We start from the raw sequence: 21,235 nt of genomic DNA, 5'->3' as shown, positions 1-21,235 counted from the left end.
GACAGAGCAAGACTCCATCTCAAAAAAAAAAAAAAAAAAATTCCTGGCTAAGAACAGAGCACATGCTTATGTTTGAAAGGTAATAGGGGTGCCTAAATGCAAACCACTCTGTAATAATCATGTTGCATCTGCTAGCTTTACATTTGAGGGCCACAGGCTGGAATTTACTTCAGGCAACAGTCCAGCTACCCACAGAGAGTTTCCTGTTACAGGGTGGCATTTGCTTGTGGGAGCCCTAAGCCCCATGGAACATAAGATCCTAGTGATCCCTTAATAATACATGTGAGTAAGGAGGATCTCTTCTAAGAAGGCAAGGATAGTTTAATCTTACACTGGACACTCATGAAATATACCACAACGGGTTCAAAGAATAATCAGTAGCCATCCATTCCTGATAAAATTTTGATCAAAAAGTTATGGAAGGCCAGGAGCAGTGGGTCATGCCTGTTAATCCCAGCACTTTGGGAGGCCAAGGTGCGTGGCTCACCTGAGGTCAGGAGTTCCAGACCAGCCTGGCCAACAGAGTGAATCCCGTTCTCTAATAAAAATACAAAAATTAGCCAGGTGTGGTGGCGAATGCCTGTAATCCCAGCTACTCAGGAGGCTGAAGCATGAGAATTGCTTGAACCTGGGAGGCGGAGGTTGCAGTGAGCAGAGGTTGCAGTGAGCCGAGGTTGCAGTGAGCTGAGATTGTGCCACTGCATTGCCTGGGTGACAGAGCGAGACTTCATCTCAAAATAATAATAATAAATAAAGTTGGCCCTCAGTATCTGTGGGGGACTGGTTCCAAGACCCCCCTCCCCAATGTTCAAGTCTTTGATATAAAATGGCATAGTTTTTGCATATAACCTATGTACATCCTCTTGTATACTTTAGACTTGTGGAGTTTTTTTTAATGGAGAACTGGGTCTCACTATGTTGCCCAGGCTGGTCTTGAAGTCCTGGGCTCGGGTGATCCGCTCCCCCGCTGCCTCCCTAAGTGCTGGGATTACAGGTGTGACCCACGACACCCAGCCAAGGGGCAACTACATTGAAAAGTCAGCTGTTTTTATAACCCGGCCCTTTTCCATTTGTGATCTAGGCCTCACCCTTTTTCCTGTTCAAACACATTGTTCTTGCAGTTTTCTCTCTCAAATTTCTTTTCTGGATTAACCCAATCAGCATAGGTTAGAGCATTTTTTTTTTTTTTTTTTTTTTGAGACGGTGTTTCAGTCTTGTCGCCCAGGCTGGAATGCAATAGCTCAATCTCGGCTCACAGCAACCTCCACCTCCCGGATTCAAATGATTCTCCTGCCTCAGCCTCCTGAGTAGCTGGGATTAGAGGTGCCCACCACCACGCCCTGCTAATTTTATATTTTTAGTAGAGATGGGCTTTCACCGTGTTGGCCAGGCTGGTTTCGAACTCCTGACCTCAAATAATCTGCCCACCTCGGCCTGCTAAAGTGCTGGGATTACAGGCGTGAGCCACCGTGCCCGGCTCCAAATGGCCTTTTAAACTGTAAATCAGGTCACATCACTCCCTGTGACCTGCTACTTTTGCCGTCGTCCACGGGGCCTTGACGATGTGGTTCACAAATCGTATGATGATCTCCGAGCTCATCACAGCCGCCACCCCTGGTTCTCTCATCTACTCAGACGTTCGCAGTCAGCCTCCACGCGGGCTCCTGGGCCTCAGGTGGCCTCCCGCGGCGTGCCTGTGGCTTGTTCCATTTCCTTGCTGAGGCCTGTGCCCAAATGTCATTCCTCCCGGACGCCCATCTCTAGAATCCACGCCGCCATCCCAGCTTCCCAGTTGCAGCCGTGATCTTACCCGCCCTGTTTTCTTTCTGTTACTTCTCAGCGTCTGAAATGAGTTTCCTGTTTATATTCTTGTTTATTGTCTGCCTCTCCCACTGGAGGAGGAGGTCCACAAGGGCAGCAGCCTCATCTGCTCTTTCCTGAATCTCTTGTGCTTAGAACGAGCCTGGCACACAGTAGGTGCTCAGTTAATATCTGTTGAATGACTTTCAGCTCTTACCAGTTATAAAACATAGTGGGGTAAAGCACAGGGTGCTGACAACAGCGTATCTCCTACACATCAGTAAGTCAAAGACAAGCAGCTTTGACACTGTTGGTGGGAGGGTCAATTAGTTCAACCATTGTGGAAGACAGTGTGGTGATTCCTCAAGGATCTAGAACCAAAAACACCATTTGACCCAGCAATCCCATTACTGGGTATATACCCAAAGGGTTATAAATCATTCTTCTGTAAAGACACATGCACACGTATGTTTATTGCAGCACTATTTACAATAGCAAAGACTTGGAACCAACCCAAATGCCCATCAATGATAGACGGATAAAGAAAATGTGGCACATATACACCATGGAATACTGTACAGCCATAAAAAAGAATGAGTTCATGTCCCTTGCAGGGACATGGATGAAGCTGGAAGACATCATTCTCAGCAAACTACCACAGGAACAGAAAACCAAACCCTGCATGTTCTCACTCATAAGTGGGAGTTGAACAATGAGAACATGTGGACACAGGGAGAGGAACATCACACACCCGGGCCTGTTGGCAGGTGGGGGCCTAGGGGAGGGATAGCATTAGGAGAAATACCTAATGCGTGCGGGGCTTAAAACCTTGATGACAGGTTGATAGGTGCAGCAAGCCACCACGGCACATGTATTCCTACGTAACAAACCTGCACATTCTGCACATGTATCCCAGAACTTTAAAAAAAAAACAAAAAAAAAAACAGATAGTCCGAGCACGGAGGCTCATGTCTGTAATCCCAGCACTTTGGGAGGCCAAGGTGGGGGGATCACCTGAGGTCAGGAGTTCGAGACCAGCCTGGCCAATGTGGTGAAGCCCGATCTCTACTGAAAATAGAAAAATTAGCCGGGCAAGGTGGTGCATGCCTGTAGTCCCAGCTACTCGGGAGGCTGAGGCAGGAAATTCGTTGAACCCGGGAGGCAGAGGTTGCAGTGAGCCAAGATCACGCCACTGTACTCCAGCCTCGGCGACAGAGCGAGACTCTGTCTGCCCCACCACCCCGCCCCACCAAAAAAAAAAAAAAAAAAAAGGATAACAAAAATGACGTGTCATTTTTTCCCCCTAGCGAACTGGAAAAATTAATGACAGTGATAATGTTGGTGAAGGCAGTCTCATTTGCCACTGGTGGAAATATAAAACGGTCTAAGCTTTCCTGAGTGGTGAGTCATGGGTAATTTTCAATCTCAATTTTTGCGGTTTGCTGTTTCCCAACTTTTTTCCAATGATTTTTTTTTTCCTCCAAGAATTACTTTTTAAACCAGAAAAATTCAATCATTTTAATCTTCCTTTTTTAAAAAAATTAACCTGACTCAATCCTTGCACAGCAAACTTATGAAGCTGATCCCGGTGGCAGGATGGTCTTGTTCTGTTGTTGAACCTCTTAAGGATGTTTAATCTGAATTCGGTACCAAGTTTCTCTGGAATGATGCCATCGTGGAATTTAAAAACGGGCTGGGCACAATGGCTCACGCCTGTAATCTCAGCACTGTGGGAGGCTGAGGCAGGTGGATCACCTGAGGTCAGGAGTTCCAGACCAGCCTGGCCAACATGGCGAAACCCTATCTCTACTGAAAATACAAAAATTAGCCGGACGTGGTGGTGGGCGCCTGTAATCCCAGCTACTCGGGAGGCTGAGGCAAGAGAATCGCTTGAACCCTAGAGGTGGAGGTTGCAGTGAGCCTAGATCACGCTACTGCACTCCAGCCTGGGCGACAGAGTGAGACTCCCTTAAAAAAAAAAAAAGAAGAAAAAAAAAAGGCCGGGCGCAGTGGCTCACGCCTGTAATCCCAGCACTTTGGGAGGCCGAGGTGGGTGGATCACCTGAGGTCAGGAGTTCGAGACCAGTTTGGACAACATGGTGAAACCCCTGTCTCTACTAAAAATATAAAAACAAGCCAGGTGTGGTGGCGGGCACCTGTAATCCCACCTACTTGGGAGGCTGAGGCAGGGGAATCGCTTGAACCCGAGAGGTGGAGGTTACAGTGAGCCGAGATCACGCCACTGCACTCCAGCCTGGGTGACAGAGCGAGACTCTGTTTAAAAAAAAACAAAAAACAAAAAAATACTGGATGTGCAGGATTGTTCTTGTTGTGAGGTCCCGGGCTGGTTTTATGAGCCCCCCAGAAAGGTGGGGCTGGGAAAAACATGCAGACTGAAGGCAGGGCCCACCCAGTTTGAAGTGGGGTCCCACAGCCCTTCTGCCAAGATACGGGTCTCCACAGACAGGGAAGCCCAGCATTGCGTGGCAGATCTCCTGGCCTCCCTCTCACCGCTTGGGATGGAACTCGGGGCAGTCCTCATCCCACCACTAGTGCCCTCTTCTCTCTGCTGCTGCCCTCGTGCCTGCTTTGCTGTGACGCATCCTTGCCCTGTTCTGCCCAAGGGCCCAGCTTTCCTGTCGGGATCCTCAAGCCCCAGCAGGGAGGCTCAGAGCCGAACGGCCTGAACAGTGGGGCACTCTGCAGCTTCCCTGTTTCTGTCTTCTCTGGAGGAACATTGCTAGCCCAACAATGCATTTATTTTTTTTACTTGTTTTTTTGAGACAGAGTCTCGCTCTGTCACCCAGGCTGGAGTGCAGTGGTGCGATCTTGGCTTACTGCAAGCTCTGCCTCCTGGGTTCACGCCATTCTCCTGCCTCAGCCTCCCGAGTAGCTGGGACTACAGGCGCCCACCACCACGCCCAGCTAATTTTTTGTATTTTTAGTAGAGACGGGGTTTCACCGTGTTAGCCAGGATGGCCTCGATCTCCTGACCTCGTGATCCACCCACCTCGGCCTCCCAAAGTGCTGGGATTACAGACGTGAGCCACCACGCCCAGATAATTTTTGTATTTTAAGTAGAGACGGAGTTTCGCCATGTTGCCCAGGCTGGCCTTGAACTCCTGACCTCAGGTGATCCTCCCATCTCGGCCTCCCAAAGTGCTGGGATCACAGGTGTGAGCCACCGTGCCCGGCCCCGACATTGCATTTAATTATGTGGCTTTTCAGACTTGGCGGGGAAGTTCGAGAGCACCCAGTCACCTGCCCATATGGCGTTCACCCTGGTGGCAGTGAGCAAACAGAGGAGGCTTCACCCCGACGGCGAACAGAGGAGGCTGCCCACGCTCGGCTTCCAGCCCTGGGCTTTACATTGACATTTTGTCAGCTTTATTCCTCTTAGACCCTGGACCTCTGACCATGTGCACAGCCAATCTCAAGAATCTGCCAGTAGACCGAAGCGTGTTTTATGCGGCACTGAGAGCCGAGGGTTGGGGCTGGCCCTGGGCGTTGCTTCCCTGGTGCTTTGTGGGCCGAACGTAACGACGACTGTGAGATTTCAAGTGCAGGGACCTGGTGAAGGGCTGAGGGGTCTGGTGAAGGGCTGAGGGGCAGATTTTAACTCCGTGGCCTTCTGTCGGAACCTGGTGAAGGGCTGAGGGACCTGGTGAAGGGCTGAGGGACATGGCAAAGGGCTGAGGGACGTGGCGAAGGGCTGAGGGACGTGGCGAAGGGCTGAGGGACGTGGCGAAGGGCTGAGGGACGTGGTGAAGGGCTGAGGGACCTGGTGAAGGGCTGAGGGACCTGGTGAAGGGCTGAGGGACATGGCGAAGGGCTGAGGGACGTGGCGAAGGGCTGAGGGACGTGGTGAAGGGCTGAGGGGCAGATGTTAACTCCGTGGCCTTCTGTCGGAAAACCCGTCTCTTCTCCCTTGCTGGGAAGGGGCCATGGAGAGCGGCTGCTGCCAGGGTGGCGAGGCTCTCGTGAAAACCTTCCCTTCCTTTCTTAACCACCTGGTGGTCTGATTGTGTTCTGAAGCTGTGGAATCCATCTTCATCTCTGTGATTTTTAGAGACATGGAAGGGTAGTACTCTCCAGGATGAGTGTGGTCCTCCATCAGCCTCCGCCGCTGAGTCCCATGCGCTGTTGCAGACTATGGGGGCCAGGGGGGTCAGCAGCCTCCGCTTCCAAGTCCCCCGCACTGTCGCAGATCCCGGGGGGCAGTGGGACCATCACCCCCTCCTCGGAGCCCCCCACACTGTTGCAGACCCTGGGGGCCAGTGGGACCATCACCCCCTCCTCGGAGTCCTCCGCATTGTCGCAGACCCCGGGGGGCAGTGGGACCATCACCCCCTCCTCAGAGTCCCCCGCACTGTCGCAGACCGTGGGGGCCAGTGGGACCATCACCCCCTCCTCGGAGCCCCCCACACTGTTGCAGACCCTGGGGGCCAGTGGGACCATCACCCCTTCCTCGGAGTCCTCCGCACTGTCGCAGACCCTGGGGGGCAGTGGGACCATCACCCCCTCCTCAGTACCCCGCACTGTTGCAGACCCCGGGGGGCAGTGGGACCATCACCCCCTCCTCGGAGCCCCCCACACTGTCTCAGACCCTGGGGGCCAGTGGGACCATCACCCCCTCCTCAGAGTCCTCCGCACTGTCACAGACCCCGGGGGCCAGTGGGACCATCACCCCCTCCTCAGAGTCCTCCGCACTGTCGCAGACCCCGGGGGGCAGTGGGACCATCACCCCCTCCTCGGAGTCCCCCGCACTGTCGCAGACCCCGGGGGGCAGTGGGACCATCACCCCCTCCTCAGAGTCCCCCGCACTGTCGCAGACCCTGGGGGCCTGTGGGACCATCACCCCCTCCTCAGAGTCCCCCGCACTGTCGCAGACCCTGGGGGCCAGTGGGACCATCACCCCCTCCTCGGAGTCCCCCGCACTGTCACAGACCCCGGGGGGCAGTGGGACCATCACCCCCTCCTCGGAGTCCCCTGCACTGTCGCAGACCCTGGGGGCCTGTGGGACCATCACCCCCTCCTCAGAGTCCCCCGCACTGTCGCAGACCCTGGGGGCCAGTGGGACCATCACCCCCTCCTCGGAGTCCCCCGCACTGTCACAGACCCCGGGGGGCAGTGGGACCATCACCCCCTCCTCGGAGTCCCCCGCACTGTCGCAGACCCTGGGGGCCAGTGGGATTGTAATTAATATGCCCCTTTGCTCAGCAGCCCTGCTTGGGATCCATTATTCTTTTCTGTGTGCTTGAATGCTTGCCCGTTCATCCAGCATCCAGGCCTAAGGGGCTCAAAAGAACACTGCAGTGAATCTGGTTTGGACTTAACCACCTTCTTTTGCTTTTCTTCATACAGCTCAAACTTTGGAACAAATACCGAATTTCCAACATTCCGTCACTCATATTCCTCGACGCCACCACTGGGAAGGTTGTGTGCAGGAACGGGCTGCTGGTGATCCGAGATGACCCAGAAGGTAAAACCTCAGCACGTGCACGCGGTCCTCTTATTACCCAGCCCCGCCTCCTCCACGCGCCTACTCTAATCTCCGCCACCGGTAGAGAGAGTGCTCGTAAAATAGATACACGTGGGTTTACGTGGCTGGAGAATGTCGTCTCGGTGAAATCATAGTATTCCCTCGGACATGGTTTTAAGATTTTCACAACACGTGGGTTTACGTGGCTGGAGAATGTCGTCTTGGTGAAATCTTAGTATTCCCTCGGACATGGTTTTAAGATTTTCACAGGGATCAGAATGTCCCTCCTAGGGGCTTTAAGAGATGGACTTTGCCATAAGAAGCTCCGTTTGGAGGGCCGCGGAGGCTGTGGGAAAGCGGAGAGCTCAGACCCCGGCTTCCAGTGCTGCGTCCGTGGCTGCTGCCCCCTTCACAGTTAGAGGCAGGCTGAGTGGGGTTTTTCCCCTTTAAAATACTACGCAGCGAAGTCCCAGCCCCCGTGTCACTCTCCTGGCCTTGGCGGTGAGTGCACCTCGTTGCTTGGAGCTGCCACTCCCTGCAGGCCTTGGTCTTGCTGGCCACGCGTGGACCGTGCTCCTCCAGTCGCCCTGCTCAGGGCCGTCCGTGTGGCATCTTTCCCTCTGGCAGTGAGTGAGAACAGGGCTGTGAGATCTCCTCCCCTCACTTAATCCATCCAGTGAGAAGATTCAACCCTGCTCACACATTTTCCCAGTAAAAATGCCACCTACTTCAAAGAATTACCCTCAGTAAAAACCAGGGCATGGTGGAACCAAGCGTGAAGCTTTTCCTTTTTTTTCTTGAGACAGTATCTCCCTCCCTCGCCCAGGCTGAGTGCTGTGGTATGAGCACGCACGGTTCACTGCAGCCTCAACCTCCTGAGCTCAACTCATCCTCCCGCGTAGCTGGGACTACCGGCGTGCACCGCCACACCCAGCTAATTTTTTATTGTTTGTAAGAGATGGGGTCTCCCTAGGCTGCCTAGGCTGGTCTCCAAACTTTTGAGCTCAAGCAGTCTGCCCACCTCTGCCTCCCAAAGTGCTGGGATGGTGGGGCTGAGCTGCGGAGCCTGGCCCCTGTGCGGATCCCGAACCCGACCTCCAGAACATTGTGGATCCCTCTTGTTTCCAGGGAGGCCCGACCACCTGCATTATCAACCAGCCTGTGCTCCTCTTTCCCAGCCCCCAGCTCCCAGCCCCCAGGCGACTTTGAGGCAGCAGGTCCATGGACCACCCTGTGAGAAAACACGGTTCAGTTGAGTAGGAAGCATATTATCAACTCCCCCTACCTGGAGCTTAGGTGTCATCAGAACATGGACCATCTGGGCTGGGTGGGTTTCACTCTTTTCTTTTATTGGACTTAAATTCTCACTTGGCTCCCTGAGCCCATCAAGAGCAATGGAATCAGAATCTCTGCGCGTGGGGCCTAGGAGCATTCCAAGTACAGTCAGAGCTGACAGCCACTGGGATGTGACGGCTGGGATGTGAATCCGCAATCCTGGGTATCGGGTTGATTCCCGAGTCCCCGAGGTGATGAGTCCCTCATCAGAGTTACCTGGGGAGCCTGTTTCATTTTGCATGTACATCTTTGCATTGCTCCTGGGTCTCCAGCCTCAGGAAGTGGCCTGGGCATTTGTACTTTTCAAAAGCCCCTGGAAGGGCCGGGCGCAGTGGCTCACGCCTGTAATCCCAGCACTTTGGGAGGCCGAGGCGGGTGGATCACGAGGTCAGGAGATCAAGACCATCCTGGCTAACACGGTGAAACCCCATCTCTACTGAAAATAGAAAAAAAAAAGCTGGGCGTGGTGGCGGGCACCTGTAGTCCCAGCTACTTGGGAGGCTGAGGCCGGGGAATGGCGTGAACCCGGGAGGCAGAGCTTGCAGTGAGCTGAGATCGCACCACTGCACTGCTGCCTGAGCGACAGAGCAAGACTCCACCTCAAAAAAAAAAAAAGTCCCCGGAAGACAGACCTTGTGCCCATCCAGGTTTGGGAACCGTTGCCTGGAGGGAATCGTTCTACTTTGATTCCTGTGTTAGCTGCAGATGCTGTGGGTGTGTTCACAAGTACTGTTTGATGATTATGTTGTCACGCCTGCCGCTCTGAGGTCTCCTGGGTCCCAGGTCATCAGGAGGAGTCTTCACCCTCTTCTACCATCTGTTTTCTATTTCAGGTCTGGAGTTCCCCTGGGGACCGAAACCCTTCAGGGAAGTCATTGCAGGGCCCTTGCTTAGAAACAACGGGCAGTCCCTGGAGAGCAGCAGCCTGGAGGGGTCTCACGTGGGCGTCTATTTCTCTGCACATTGGGTGAGTGTTTGGACCCCCTTTGGCTCAGACAGAAGGAAGCAGTGATGTTCCCAGCAGGCCCAGCTGTGGTTGGCTTCTGGGGGTGAGACGCCCAGGCAGGAATTTCCCAGCCTTCTGGCCTTCTCCTGTGCCCGAGGCCTGGTTGAATAGTCCTTATGATTATGAATGAAAAAAGCAGCAAGAAATGACTTCTTTGACTGATCTGTAATGATAGTCCTCCTTTTTTTTTTTTTTCTGAGACAGAGTCTCGCTCTGTTACCCAGGCTAGAGTGCAGTGGTGCGGTCTCAGTTCGCTGCAACCTCTGCCTCCTGGGTTCAAGCGATTCTCCTGCCTCAGCCTCCCGAGTAGCTGGGATTACAGGTGCATGCCACCACGCCTGACTAATTTTTGTATTTTTAATAGAGACAGGGTTTTGCTATGTTGGCCAGGCTGGCCTCGAACTCCTGACCTCAGGTGATCTGCCCGCCTCGGCCTCCCAAAGTGCTGGGATTACAAGCATGAACCATCGTGCTTGACCTTCTTCTTTTTTTTTTTTTTTTGAGACAGAGTCTTGCTCTGTCGCCCAGGCTGGAGTGCAGTGGCACAATCTCAACTCACTGCACCCTCTGTCTCCCGGGTTCAAGTGATTCTTCGGCCTCAGCCTTTGAAGTAGCTGGGGCTACAGGCGCACACTACCAAACCCAGCTAATTTTTGTATTTTTAGTAGAGATGGGGTTTCTCCATGTTGGTCAGGCTGGTCTTGAACTCCTGAGCTCAGGTGATACACCCACCTTGGCCTCCCAAAGTGCTGGGGTTACAGGTGTGAGCCACTGCGCCCGGCCTGGATATTTCTCTTAATCCATGCGGATGAGTTCATGCTACCTGCTCTCACACTGCATAGGGACAGTGCGGGTGCTTGTGCCAGATGCTCACCATTAAGAGAGGCAAGTTTATTTTTGCCTCATTCAGGAGACTAGGTCTTGCTTGTTGCCCAGGCTGGCCTCAAACTCCTGGGCTCAAGCGATCTTCTGGCCTCAGCCTCCTGGGTAGCCACCATACCCACCTCATTTCCACCCCTTTCATGAGTGGGGTTTTGCTGTCCCAATCCTGCTTGAGTCCTGCTAACCCGGCCTCGGATGGTGAGTGGCTGGGAGGTGGAGAAGCAGTGTCACGCAGCAGGTCTTGCTGTCCTGTCTTTCAGTGTCCGCCCTGCCGAAGCCTCACCCGGGTCCTGGTGGAATCCTACCGGAAGATCAAGGAGGCAGGCCAGAACTTTGAGATCATCTTCGTTAGTGCAGACAGGTCAGTCGTGCCGTGAAGTGCTGGGCCCCTTTTCTGTAGGTAGCTGACATCCCTTTCTTTTCTTTTTTTTCTTCTGAGACAGAGTCTTGCTCTTGTTGCCCAGGCTGGAGTGCAGTGGTGTGATCTCAGCTCACTGCAACCTCCACCTCCTGGGTTCAAGTGATTCTCCTGCCTCAGCCTCCTGAGTAGCTGGAATTACAGGTGCCTGCCACTGTGCCCGCCACCATACCCGGCTAATTTTTGTATTTTTAGTAGAGATGGGGTTTCACCATGTTGGCCAGGCTGGTCTCGAACTCCTGACCTCGTGAGGAGCCCACCTTGGCCTTCCAGAGTGCTGGGATTACATGCGTGAGTCACCACACCCGGCCACATTTACTCCTTTAATCGTCTGAAGGGGAGCTGAGGAAAATCTCTTCTTGCTGTAAATACTGGGGGATGTCCCAATTTAGGCCTGGATTGTTTGAGATTAGGACGTATTTTCTGATTTGCTCAGCTTTTTAGATTGTGGTGAAGAGACAGGGAAGGCGGAGGAAGGGAGAGGATGGAAAAGAGCCAGAGACGAATGTAATCAGACACCTGTCTTGGATGGCTGTTTTTTGTTTTTTGGTTTTTTTTTTGAGACGGAGTCTCGCTCTGTTGCCCGGGCTGGAGTGTAGTGGTGCGATCTGGGCTCACTGCAAGCTCCACCTTCCGGGTTCACGCCATTCTCCTGCCTCAGCCTCTCGAGTAGCTGGGACTACAGATGCCCGCCACCACGCCTGGCTAATTTTTGTATTTTTTTTTTTTAGTAGAGACGGGGTTTCACCATGTTAGCCAGGATGGTCTCGATCTCCTGACCTCATGATCCGCCCGCCTTGGCCTCCCAAAATGCTGGGATTACAGGCATGAGCCACCGTGCCCGGCCGGATGGCTGTTTTCTCAGCTCTGGCCCTGTGCTGTGTCTGGTGCTATCTGAATGTACACGGATACACACGGATAAGGAATCACAAAACAGACATTCTTCTGGGAGTCAGTCAGCTCCTCTGAGCCTCAGTTTCCTCTGCTTCTTGCCCTCTCTAAGGCCTCACTTATCAGTGAACTTCCTTCACCTCAAAACTCCCGCCCCAGTTTAGACTGAGTCACCAGTGACGTCTGCCGCTTATGTTCCTATTCCCAAAAGGATCCGAGATGCCGGCACACGCAGGGCACTTTGCACATTGTTGTATCTGTGGTGTCCACACCATCCTGGGCTTGGCTTATTGGCCCGCAGTCCTGCTCTGCTGTGCCACAGCTCCCCATCTCAGCTGTGCCACAGCTCCCCATCTCAGCCGTGCCACAGCTCCCCATCTCAGCCGTGCCACAGCACCCCATCTCAGCCGTGCCACAGCTCCCCATCTCAGCCGTGCCACAGCACCCCATCTCAGCCGTGCCACAGCTCCCCATCTCAGTGTGAAGCCGTGCCAGGTGCAGCAATCAGTTTTGTTTTGTTTTTTTTTTTTGAGGCGGAGTCTCGCTCTGTTGTCCAGGCTGGAGTGCAGTGGTGCGATCTCAGCTCATTGCAGCCTCCACCTTCCGGGTTCAAGTGATCCTCCCACCTCAGCCTCCTGAGTAGCTGGGACTACAGGTGCCTGCCACCACGCCTGGCTAATTTTTGTATTTTTAGTAGAGATGCAGTTTTGCCATGTTGCCCAGGCTGGTGTTGAACTCTAGGGCTAAGTAATCCGCCCACCTTGGCCTCCCAAAGTGATGGTTACAGGTGTGAGCCACCACACCTGGCCACAATCACTTTTTTTTTTTTTTTTGAGACAGAGTCTTGCTTTGTTGCCCAGGCTGGAGTGCAGTGGCACAATCTCAGCTCACTGCAAGCTCCACCTCTTGGGTTCATGCAATTCTCCTGCCTCAGCCTCCCGAGTAGCTGGGACTACAGGCATCCGCCACCATGCCCGGCTAATTTTTTTGTATTTTTAGTAGAGATGGGGTTTCACCATGTTAGCCAGGATGGTCTCGATCTCCTGATCTCGTGATCCGCCCGCCTTGGCCTCCCAAAGTGCTGGGATTACAGGCGTGAGCCACCATGCCTGTCCACAATCACTTTTTTAAAGTTTTAAGCATCAACTGTATTGAGGCATAAAGTATATATTATAAAATGCATGCATTTAAGGTACACAGTTCAACTGACTAATGTACGTACCACGTAACCACCATCATTGCAGACAAGACACGGAACATTTTCATCACTCCGTAGGTTCCTTGGGTCAGTCTCCGCCCATAAACCCCAGGCCCACATGGGTCTGTCTCCATCCATAAACCCAGCCCTGGGATCCCCTGATCCGCTTCTGCCGCTTGAGTAGATGTGCCTTTCCTAGGGTTTTTTACATGTGGAATCATAGGTATACAGTTGGTTTAAATCTGAGGTCCCGTATGAGTCACTGTTCCGTGCACAAATTAGAACTCCCACGAGTATGCAGTGGCTGTGCACATCTAAGCTCCGAGGCAAGAAAGACCTGTCTGTGCTGAGAAATGGAAAGTCGGACCTGAGTTACGTTGCCCGGATGGGAGCTGCTGAAGTGGGCTGGCATCTTAGCCGGCACCCACCTGCTGCGTGGAGGCATTTGCTTCTTGGTGGACACCAGCCTGGGTAGGATAGCGCACCCCCATAGCCTGTTGCCTGAGGAGCACAGTGGTTAGAAGCCCCGGCTTCCGCAGAATCCCTGGGCAGAACTTGGCAGAGGTGGGAGGATTCAGCGTTGGTGCAGTGGGGATATTGAGCCTTGCTCGCCACGTGTGTCTCTGTAGGTCAGAGGAGTCCTTCAAACAGTACTTCAGTGAGATGCCCTGGCTCGCCGTCCCCTACACTGACGAGGCCCGGCGGTCGCGCCTCAACCGGCTGTACGGAATCCAAGGTAGGCGCTCCAGGCCCTGGCTCTGTGCAGCTCCTGAAAAGCTGCTCACCTGAGCTCATCATGTCTTTGGCTTTCCTTTAAGAAGAAGAGCATCATTATTTCCATGAATATTCATGTTTCTCAGCAGTGTAGAATTTTCATGGTGTGAATTCTAAGCCATTTTTAAAAAATAAGTATTGTCAGGCCGGGCACAACAGCTCACACTGTAACCCCAGCACTTTGGGAGGCTGAGGCAGGCAGATGACCTGAGGTCAGGAGTTCGAGACCAGTTTGGACAACACAGTGAAACCTGGTCTGTACTAAAAATACAAAAATTAGCTGGGCGTGGTGGCGGGTGCCTGTAGTACCAGCTACTCAGGAGGCTGAGGCAGGAGAATCGCTTGAACCCAGGAGGCAGAGGTTGCAGTGAGCCGAGATTGCACCATTGCACTCCAGCCTGGGTGACAGAGAGAGACTCCTTCTCAAAAAATAATAATACTAAATACTGTCTTAGTAAGACAGCTACTTCTCACTGTCCAGCATGGTGGATTTCTTTTTTTTTTTTTTTTTTTTGAGACAAAGTCTGGCTCTGTTGCCCAGGCTGGAGTGCAGTGGCACGATCTCGGCTCAGTGCAAGCTCCACCTCCTGGGTTCACGCCATTCTCCTGCCTCAGCCTCCCGAGTAGCTGGGACTACAGGCACCCGCCACCACGCCCGGCTAATTTTTTGTATTTTTAGTAGAGAGGGTTTCACTGTTAACCAGGATGGTCTCGATCTCCTGACCTCGTGATCTGCCCGCCTCGGCCTCCCAAAGTGCTGGGATTACAGGCGTGAGCCACCGCGGCTGGCCCATGGTGGATTCTAATATGGTTGGGATGTGGAGCACAGCCTCCCAGATGACTTGGCCAGAATCTTATCCCAAAGGTTTACTGTGAAAGAGACTTGAGAGTGATCTCCACTTTCATCACTCAGAGTCTTTGGGCCTCAGTTTCCTCGTCTGCAAAGTGGGGTGGTAAAGCTTTGCCAGAGAGAATTGTTGGGAGCATGAATAGGTAAAGTATGTAAAGAGGCGTGATAGTGAGGGCTGAGTGGGTATCAGCTTCTCGGTGAGAAAATCAATTTCCTGAGAGTGTTGTAAACTAGGACTTAGAGTACTAATCATGGTGTTTTTCAGAAATTATATATATATATTTTTAAGTCAGGGTCTCGCTGTGTCGCCCAGGCTGGAGTGCAGTGGCACGATCTCAGCTCACCGCAACCTCCACCTCCCGGGCTCAAGCTATCCTCTCACCTCAGCCTCCTGAGTAGCTGGGACTACAGGTGCACACCACCACGCCCTGCTCATTTTTTTGTATTTTTAGTAGAGATGAAGTTTTGCCATGTTGCCCAGGCTGGTCTCGAACTCATGGGCTCAAGCGATCCACCCGCCTCGGCCTCCCAAAGTGCTGGGATGACAGGCATGAGCCACTGCATCCAGCCAGAAATAATGATTGTTAATGAGACCGAATGTATTTTTATTCTTTATTGTGTGAATACCTCCTTCCCAGCCTTCACCCAGCCAGGTTTTTCTCTTCACAAAGCGCATAACTGGGCAGTCTGAGTTAAAGGCGTTCTCCTTGTATCATTAGTAGCAGATCCTGGTCAGCTGTAAACAGATACAGCTAATAATTGAGTTCTCAGTGCTCCTAGGGTTACAGAGAGTGGAAAAAAAAGACAAAGACAAATCCAGATTTACCCAGAAGTTCTGCACCTTAGGGGCATCTCATCAGGCTCTTTTTTTTTTTGAGACGGAGTCTCACTCTGTCACCCAGGCTGGAGTGCAGTGGCACGATCTCGGCTCACTGCAACCTCTGCCTCTTGGGTTCAAGCAGTTCTCCTGTCTCAGTCTCCCGAGTAGCTGGGACTACAGACGTGAGCCACCACGCCCGGCTAATTTTGTATTTTTTTTTTGAGACGGAGTCTCGCTCTGTCACCCAGGCTGGAGTGCAGTGGCGCGATCTTGGCTCACTGCAAGCTCCGCCTCCCGGGTTCACGCCATTCTCCTGCCTCAGCCTCCTGAGTAGCTGGGACCACAGGCGCCCACCACCACGCCTGGCTAATTTTTTGTATTTTTAATGAGATGGGGTTTCACTGTATTAGCCAGGATGGTCTCAATCTCCTGACCTCGTGATCCACCCGCCTCGGCCTCCCAAAGTGCTGGGATTACAGGCGTGAGCCACTGTGCCCGGCCGATTTTGTATTTTCAGTAGAGATGGGGTTTCTCTATGTTGGCCAGGCTGGTCTGGAACTTCTGACCTCAGGTGACGCACCCGCCTCGGCCCCCCAAAGTGCTGGGATTACAGGCATGAACCACCACGTCTGGCCATATAAGGCTCTTTGACCTTTTTTCTTCACCATTTAGAATACATACATGGGTTTGTTTGGAGCTGAAGTTTTAAAAAAAATATATTTAATTTTAGATTGGTGCTTTTCAATCCCAAGTACGCATGAGAATCAGCTGGAGATCTCGTGAAAATGGAGATTTGGATTTGGTGGGGCTAAGCGGGAGCTGAGAGACTGTGTTTCTGAGCAGCCTCCAGGCAGTGCTGATGCTGCCGGCCCAGGGACCCACACTTGGAGTATTAATAGTCTAGATCCATTCATTAATCCTAGGGGAATTTGGGGTGTGGGGAGGTCCTGCCTCCTGTTAACAGCATAAACGAAAGCGTTTCCTTTCCAAACAGAAGTTGAGGGACATGACGTTGCCTAGTGGACCAGAAGGAAAGGCCCCAAGTTGGAGATGCCAAGGAGGTCAGCGCTTACTCCTGCCTGGCCCTCTGCAGAGACACTTAAGGTGCCCGTGCCTGGGGGTAGGAGCTGTGTTTCCTTAGATAAGTTTTGGGATGCCCCTAGGCCAGTGGTCCTGAATAGCTGGCTGAATTACTGCTGTGTGGGGGTCAGGAGGGCTTCCCATCTCTTAATTCATTTATTCTTTCATTGCTGAGTGAGTGTCTTTACTGAGGGCTGACTGGATGCCATTGCATTCTGCCTGGGATTGGAGTCACAGTCTTGAATAAACAGATACAGGCCCTGCCCTTTGCAGAGCTTATAGGTCTAGAGTGGAGACTCACCCTAATCATACAGACGGATGCCAGTTGAGCTGCGAGTGCTTTGAATGCGAAGCTGCCAGTGCTGGGGTAGGGAGATTTGGCCTCATCAGAGAGACCAGAGAAGGCCAAGGATGCCCCAGGAGATCTGGAAACCAAGTAGGAACGGACCAAGCAGATGGTGGAGGGAAGGTCCTGGCAGACGGAACCGCACGCGCAGAGGCCCTGCCGACACGTTTTCCTGGCCTGGTCCTCACGGGGCACTCTCCTTCCTCAGAGACCATGACAGGGACAGTGAAGGTCTGGAGGGCTGTAAGCATTTTGCGCTTTAAAAAAATACATGGGTTGTACTTTGTCTTTCTAATCCATGGGATTCAGGTCTTCATCCCCAGAATGACTCTATGTTACTTAAAAGCGACGTGACTGCCTGATTGTAACTGGACAGTGGGAAGGGGTTTCGGCCTCAGCTTCCGGTTGCAACCAGAGGCCCTTGGAGGGGCTACAGGTGAGATGCTAGTCAGCTACGTAGGGCCCAGGTCGCTCCCAAGCGTTACCAAGCGCCGTGTCCTGCCCCTCCTGATGGCCGTGGATTTTCCATCCTTTCTCAGTACGGAGATATCCTGGGTTTTTTCTGATCCCCGTTCCCCTTACACACCAGGAGGTGATGGTCTCTGGTGTTTGTCTTCCTCCGACTCCCCTAACAAAGGCCCGCCAGTCACATTCAGGCCTCTCTTATCCTCCCTACAGGCCTCTGTGTGCGCACGTGTGTGTGCACATGTGTGCACAGGTGTGTACAAAGTGTGACTCTGTTTGACGTGGCTGGGTCTTGGAGCATCCCTCACACATGACCCGGAGGCACTTCAAAGGTTCAGGCCAAGAAGAATGTCAGCTGTTTTTATCTTGAATAAAACAGATACAGGCCCTGCGCTTTGCAGAGCTTAGAGACCTAGAGCAGAGACTTGCCCTCATCATACAGATGGATGTCAGCTGAACTGTGAGTGCCTTGTCGCCTCCAAAACCTACAGAGCTTATAGAGCAGAGACTCGCCCTCATCGTATGGATGTCAGCTGAACTGTGACTGCCTCGTCACCTTCAAATCCTACCAGGTGGCAGGCTTTTGTTTTTATCTTTTGTATAGTTTGAATTTCATTATGAACCACAATTATTTTCTTTGCTTTAGCACCTAGAAGACTCAGCTGAATTTGTAACTACTGGCTGGGCATGGTGGCTCACGCCTGTAATCCCTGGACTTTGGGAGGCCGGGCAGGTGGATCACCTGGGGTCAGGAGTTTGAGACCAGCCTGGCCAACATGGTGAAACCCCATCTCTACTAAAAATACAAAAATTAGCCAGGTGTGGTGGTGGTCACCTATAATCCCAGCTACTTGGGAGGCTGAGGCAGGAGAATCGCTTGAACCCGGGAGGCGGAGGTTGTGGTGAGCCAAGATCGCACCACTGCACTCCAGCCTGGGTGACAAGAGTGAAATTCCTCCCAAAGTGCTGGTATTACAGGCGTGAGCCACTGCGCCCGGCTGGATTCAATGTATTGAGTGCCTGCTAACCATTCTGTACTCTCCGTACTGAGCTCCACGGGAACTCACTAGGAGAGGGGCCCAGTGCTGCCCTTGAGTGGACAGGACGAGATTGACAGTCGGGCATATCTGAGGAGCGGAGTGTGACGACGTCTTCACGAACACAACAGTGATGGTCCGAGTACGTGTCATTTCGTACAAGGGCCTGGAAAGACGGACACTTGTCACTTAGAGTGGAGCTGCTGCCGCGCCCCCTCTGCTGCTGCGCCCCGTCTGCTGCTCCGTTGGGTCAGGAGGCCTTTCCACATAGAGGCGTTTTCTTTCCCAGCACCTCATCATCCGTGGAGCAGAATCTTCCTCTCTGAGGTACGGAGTTCCTTCCTGGATGTGAGGGCCCACGGGTTGCCGATATTGCTGGTGGTCAACACTCAGGCTGGGGTCACCTGAAGCTAATAAGGTACCCTAGGACAGCCTTCTTTCTTTTTTTTCTTTTCTTTTTTTTTTTTTGAGACGGAGTCTCACTCTGTCACCCAGGCTGGAGTGCAGTGGCGCAATATCCGTGCATTACAACATCTGCCTTCCAGGTTCACGCCATTCTTCTGCCTCAGCCTCCGGAGTAGTTGGGATTATAGGCACCCACCACCACACCTGGCTAATTTTTTGTATTTTTAGTAGAGACGGGTTTTCACCATGTTGGCCAGGCTGGTCTCGAGCTCCTGACCTCAGGTGATCTGCCTGCCTCGGCCTCCCAAAGTGCTGGGATTACAGGCGTGAGCCACTGTGCCTGGTTCTTTTTTTTTTTTTTAAGGCAGAGTCTTGCTCTGTTACCCAGAGGCTGGAGTACATTGGCACAATCTTGGCTCACTGCAACCTCCGCCTCCTAGGTTCAAGAGATCCTCCTGCCTCAGCCTCCTGAGTAGCTGGGATTACAGGCGCCTGCCATCATGCCTGGCTAATTTTTGTATTTTTAGTAGAGACAGAGTTTCACCATTTGACCAGGCTGGTCTCAAACTCCTGACCTCGTGATCCGCCCGCCTTGGCCTCCCAAAGTGCTGGGATTACAGGCGTGAGCCACTGCTCCCAGCCGGCCATAGTCTCTTAAACAAAAAAAAAATACTGAAGTTAAATACCAAATATGCATGCACTTCTTGACACACAGAAACATCAGTGGCATGAGTTTGATTCATATTTCTAAACTTAATTTCTGATCCTCCTAGGTTTGAAAGATGCTCACATATTAAGGAAATCATTATATCATTCCAGGGATATCATTTTGGAAGCATCTTCTCAGTGCTTCGAGGTTGGGCTGAGCCCCATGTCCAGCATTCAGTCTGCGTCGATGGCCCTATTTGTGGTGCCCTGTCCTTGCCCTCCAAGCTGGGGGCTGTTTCTCCTTCAGAGCCCGTCTCACTCAGTCCCTGGTTTCACTGGTATCAGTTCTGGCTTTTCTCTAGTCTTAGAAGCCAGCAGCCCTCCCTAGACTGCACCATCCCTTGATGGGAGTTTGCCTTTCTTTGCCTCTGAGGATATTTAAATGTGGCCAGGCTGGGCCGAAATACCTTTGAACTTGAAGGAACTGTGTGTTCGTTCATAAGCGTTGTAGCATCACAAAACTGACCAGTATTTTTTATTGAATTCTGAATATTTCTGAGCTTTTGTGTGATTCCGTGGTTACGGCTTCCAATGTCATTCAGTGGATGTGGTCTAGGTATGTGAACACACGCACACACACACCCACACGCTCACACTTTCACGCTCACACGTGCACACACACCACACGCACACACACGCGCGCACACACCTACACTCACGCACACACACGGTCTCACACACCTGCACACACATCCACACACACCTACACTCACACATGCACACTCGCACACTCATGCACACTCAGACACACACCTACACTCATGCACACACGCAGTCTCTCACACACACACGTACACACATCCACACACACCTACACTCACACATGCACACTCGCACACTCACACACACGCGCGCACACACACTCACTCTGCAGAGTCCTGGCTGTTGGAGTGTCTGGTCTGCACATCCTGTGGGGCTTCTCTGGGGACGTCCTGCTCCCTGTTTGACTCTGTGCCCTGGGGTCTCAGTCCCATCTCATGTGTTTCTCTCCCGCTGAAGAGCTTGGATGAAGGTTGTTTCACAGAGCAGTGCCAGGTACACCCCCTGGCTGTAACCAAGGGGAGCCGCCTCCACCTGGCCTGTCTTTGGACTTACAGTGGGGCAGTCGCTTGATCTGCTGGTCATTTTGTGGATTGAGTTACCTGAGGGCAGAGTGTTCTCCTGACAGGCTCGGGTGAAAATGGGTAACCCAGGCCACGCGTGGTGGCTCATGCCTGTAATCCCAGCACTTCAGGAGGCCAAGGCGGGTGGATCACCTGAGGTCAGGAGTTCAAGACCAGCCCGGCCAACATGGTGAAACCCCGTCTCTACTAAAAATAAAAAAAATTAGCTGGGCACAGTGGCAGGCACCTGTAATCCCAGCTACTCGGGAATCTGAGGCAGGAGAATTGCTTGAACCCGGGAGGTGGAGGTTGCAATGAGCTGAGATCGTGCCATTGCACTCCAGCCTGGGCGACAGAGCAAGACTCTGTCTCCAAAATAAAAAAAAAGGCAGAACTGGGTAACCCCACAACCCGGAGTCCTGTAAGCATCTTGGGGTTTTGAGAATCACCCTGCCGAGTGAAGGAGGCCTGCCAGATGCTGCCAGTGCGTTGAGGTGTCTGGGGGGTGGTATGGGTGGGGGAGTTGGGGCCTGGAGGCTGTACCCTTCAGCTGTGCTGTGGCCTTGATGATGAGTTTGTGCCCCAGGCCGGCCTGGCCAAAAGTCCCACTGCTGCTGACAGGCTGGCCGCCAGCT

General features: G+C 52.7%; 1 protein-coding gene across 2 annotated transcripts in view; it reads left to right on the top strand.

The window, feature by feature from the left end:
- The window catches only part of NXN (nucleoredoxin), a 180,764-nt gene that overhangs the window by 144,168 nt on the left and 15,361 nt on the right, over positions 1 to 21,235 (top strand). For both annotated transcript variants that reach the window (XM_054459704.2, XM_054459705.2), the window contains exons 2-5: positions 7,165 to 7,282; positions 9,451 to 9,584; positions 10,766 to 10,866; positions 13,642 to 13,748. In XM_054459704.2, coding sequence (XP_054315679.1) covers positions 7,165 to 7,282; positions 9,451 to 9,584; positions 10,766 to 10,866; positions 13,642 to 13,748 — 460 coding nt within the window. The remainder of the gene's footprint in view (positions 1 to 7,164; positions 7,283 to 9,450; positions 9,585 to 10,765; positions 10,867 to 13,641; positions 13,749 to 21,235) is intronic.

The sequence above is a fragment of the Pongo pygmaeus genome, chromosome 19 (genome assembly GCF_028885625.2).
Source record: "Pongo pygmaeus isolate AG05252 chromosome 19, NHGRI_mPonPyg2-v2.0_pri, whole genome shotgun sequence".
In the NCBI taxonomy this organism is placed as follows: domain Eukaryota; kingdom Metazoa; phylum Chordata; class Mammalia; order Primates; family Hominidae; genus Pongo; species Pongo pygmaeus.
This window is presented reverse-complemented; position numbering and strand designations above follow the sequence as displayed.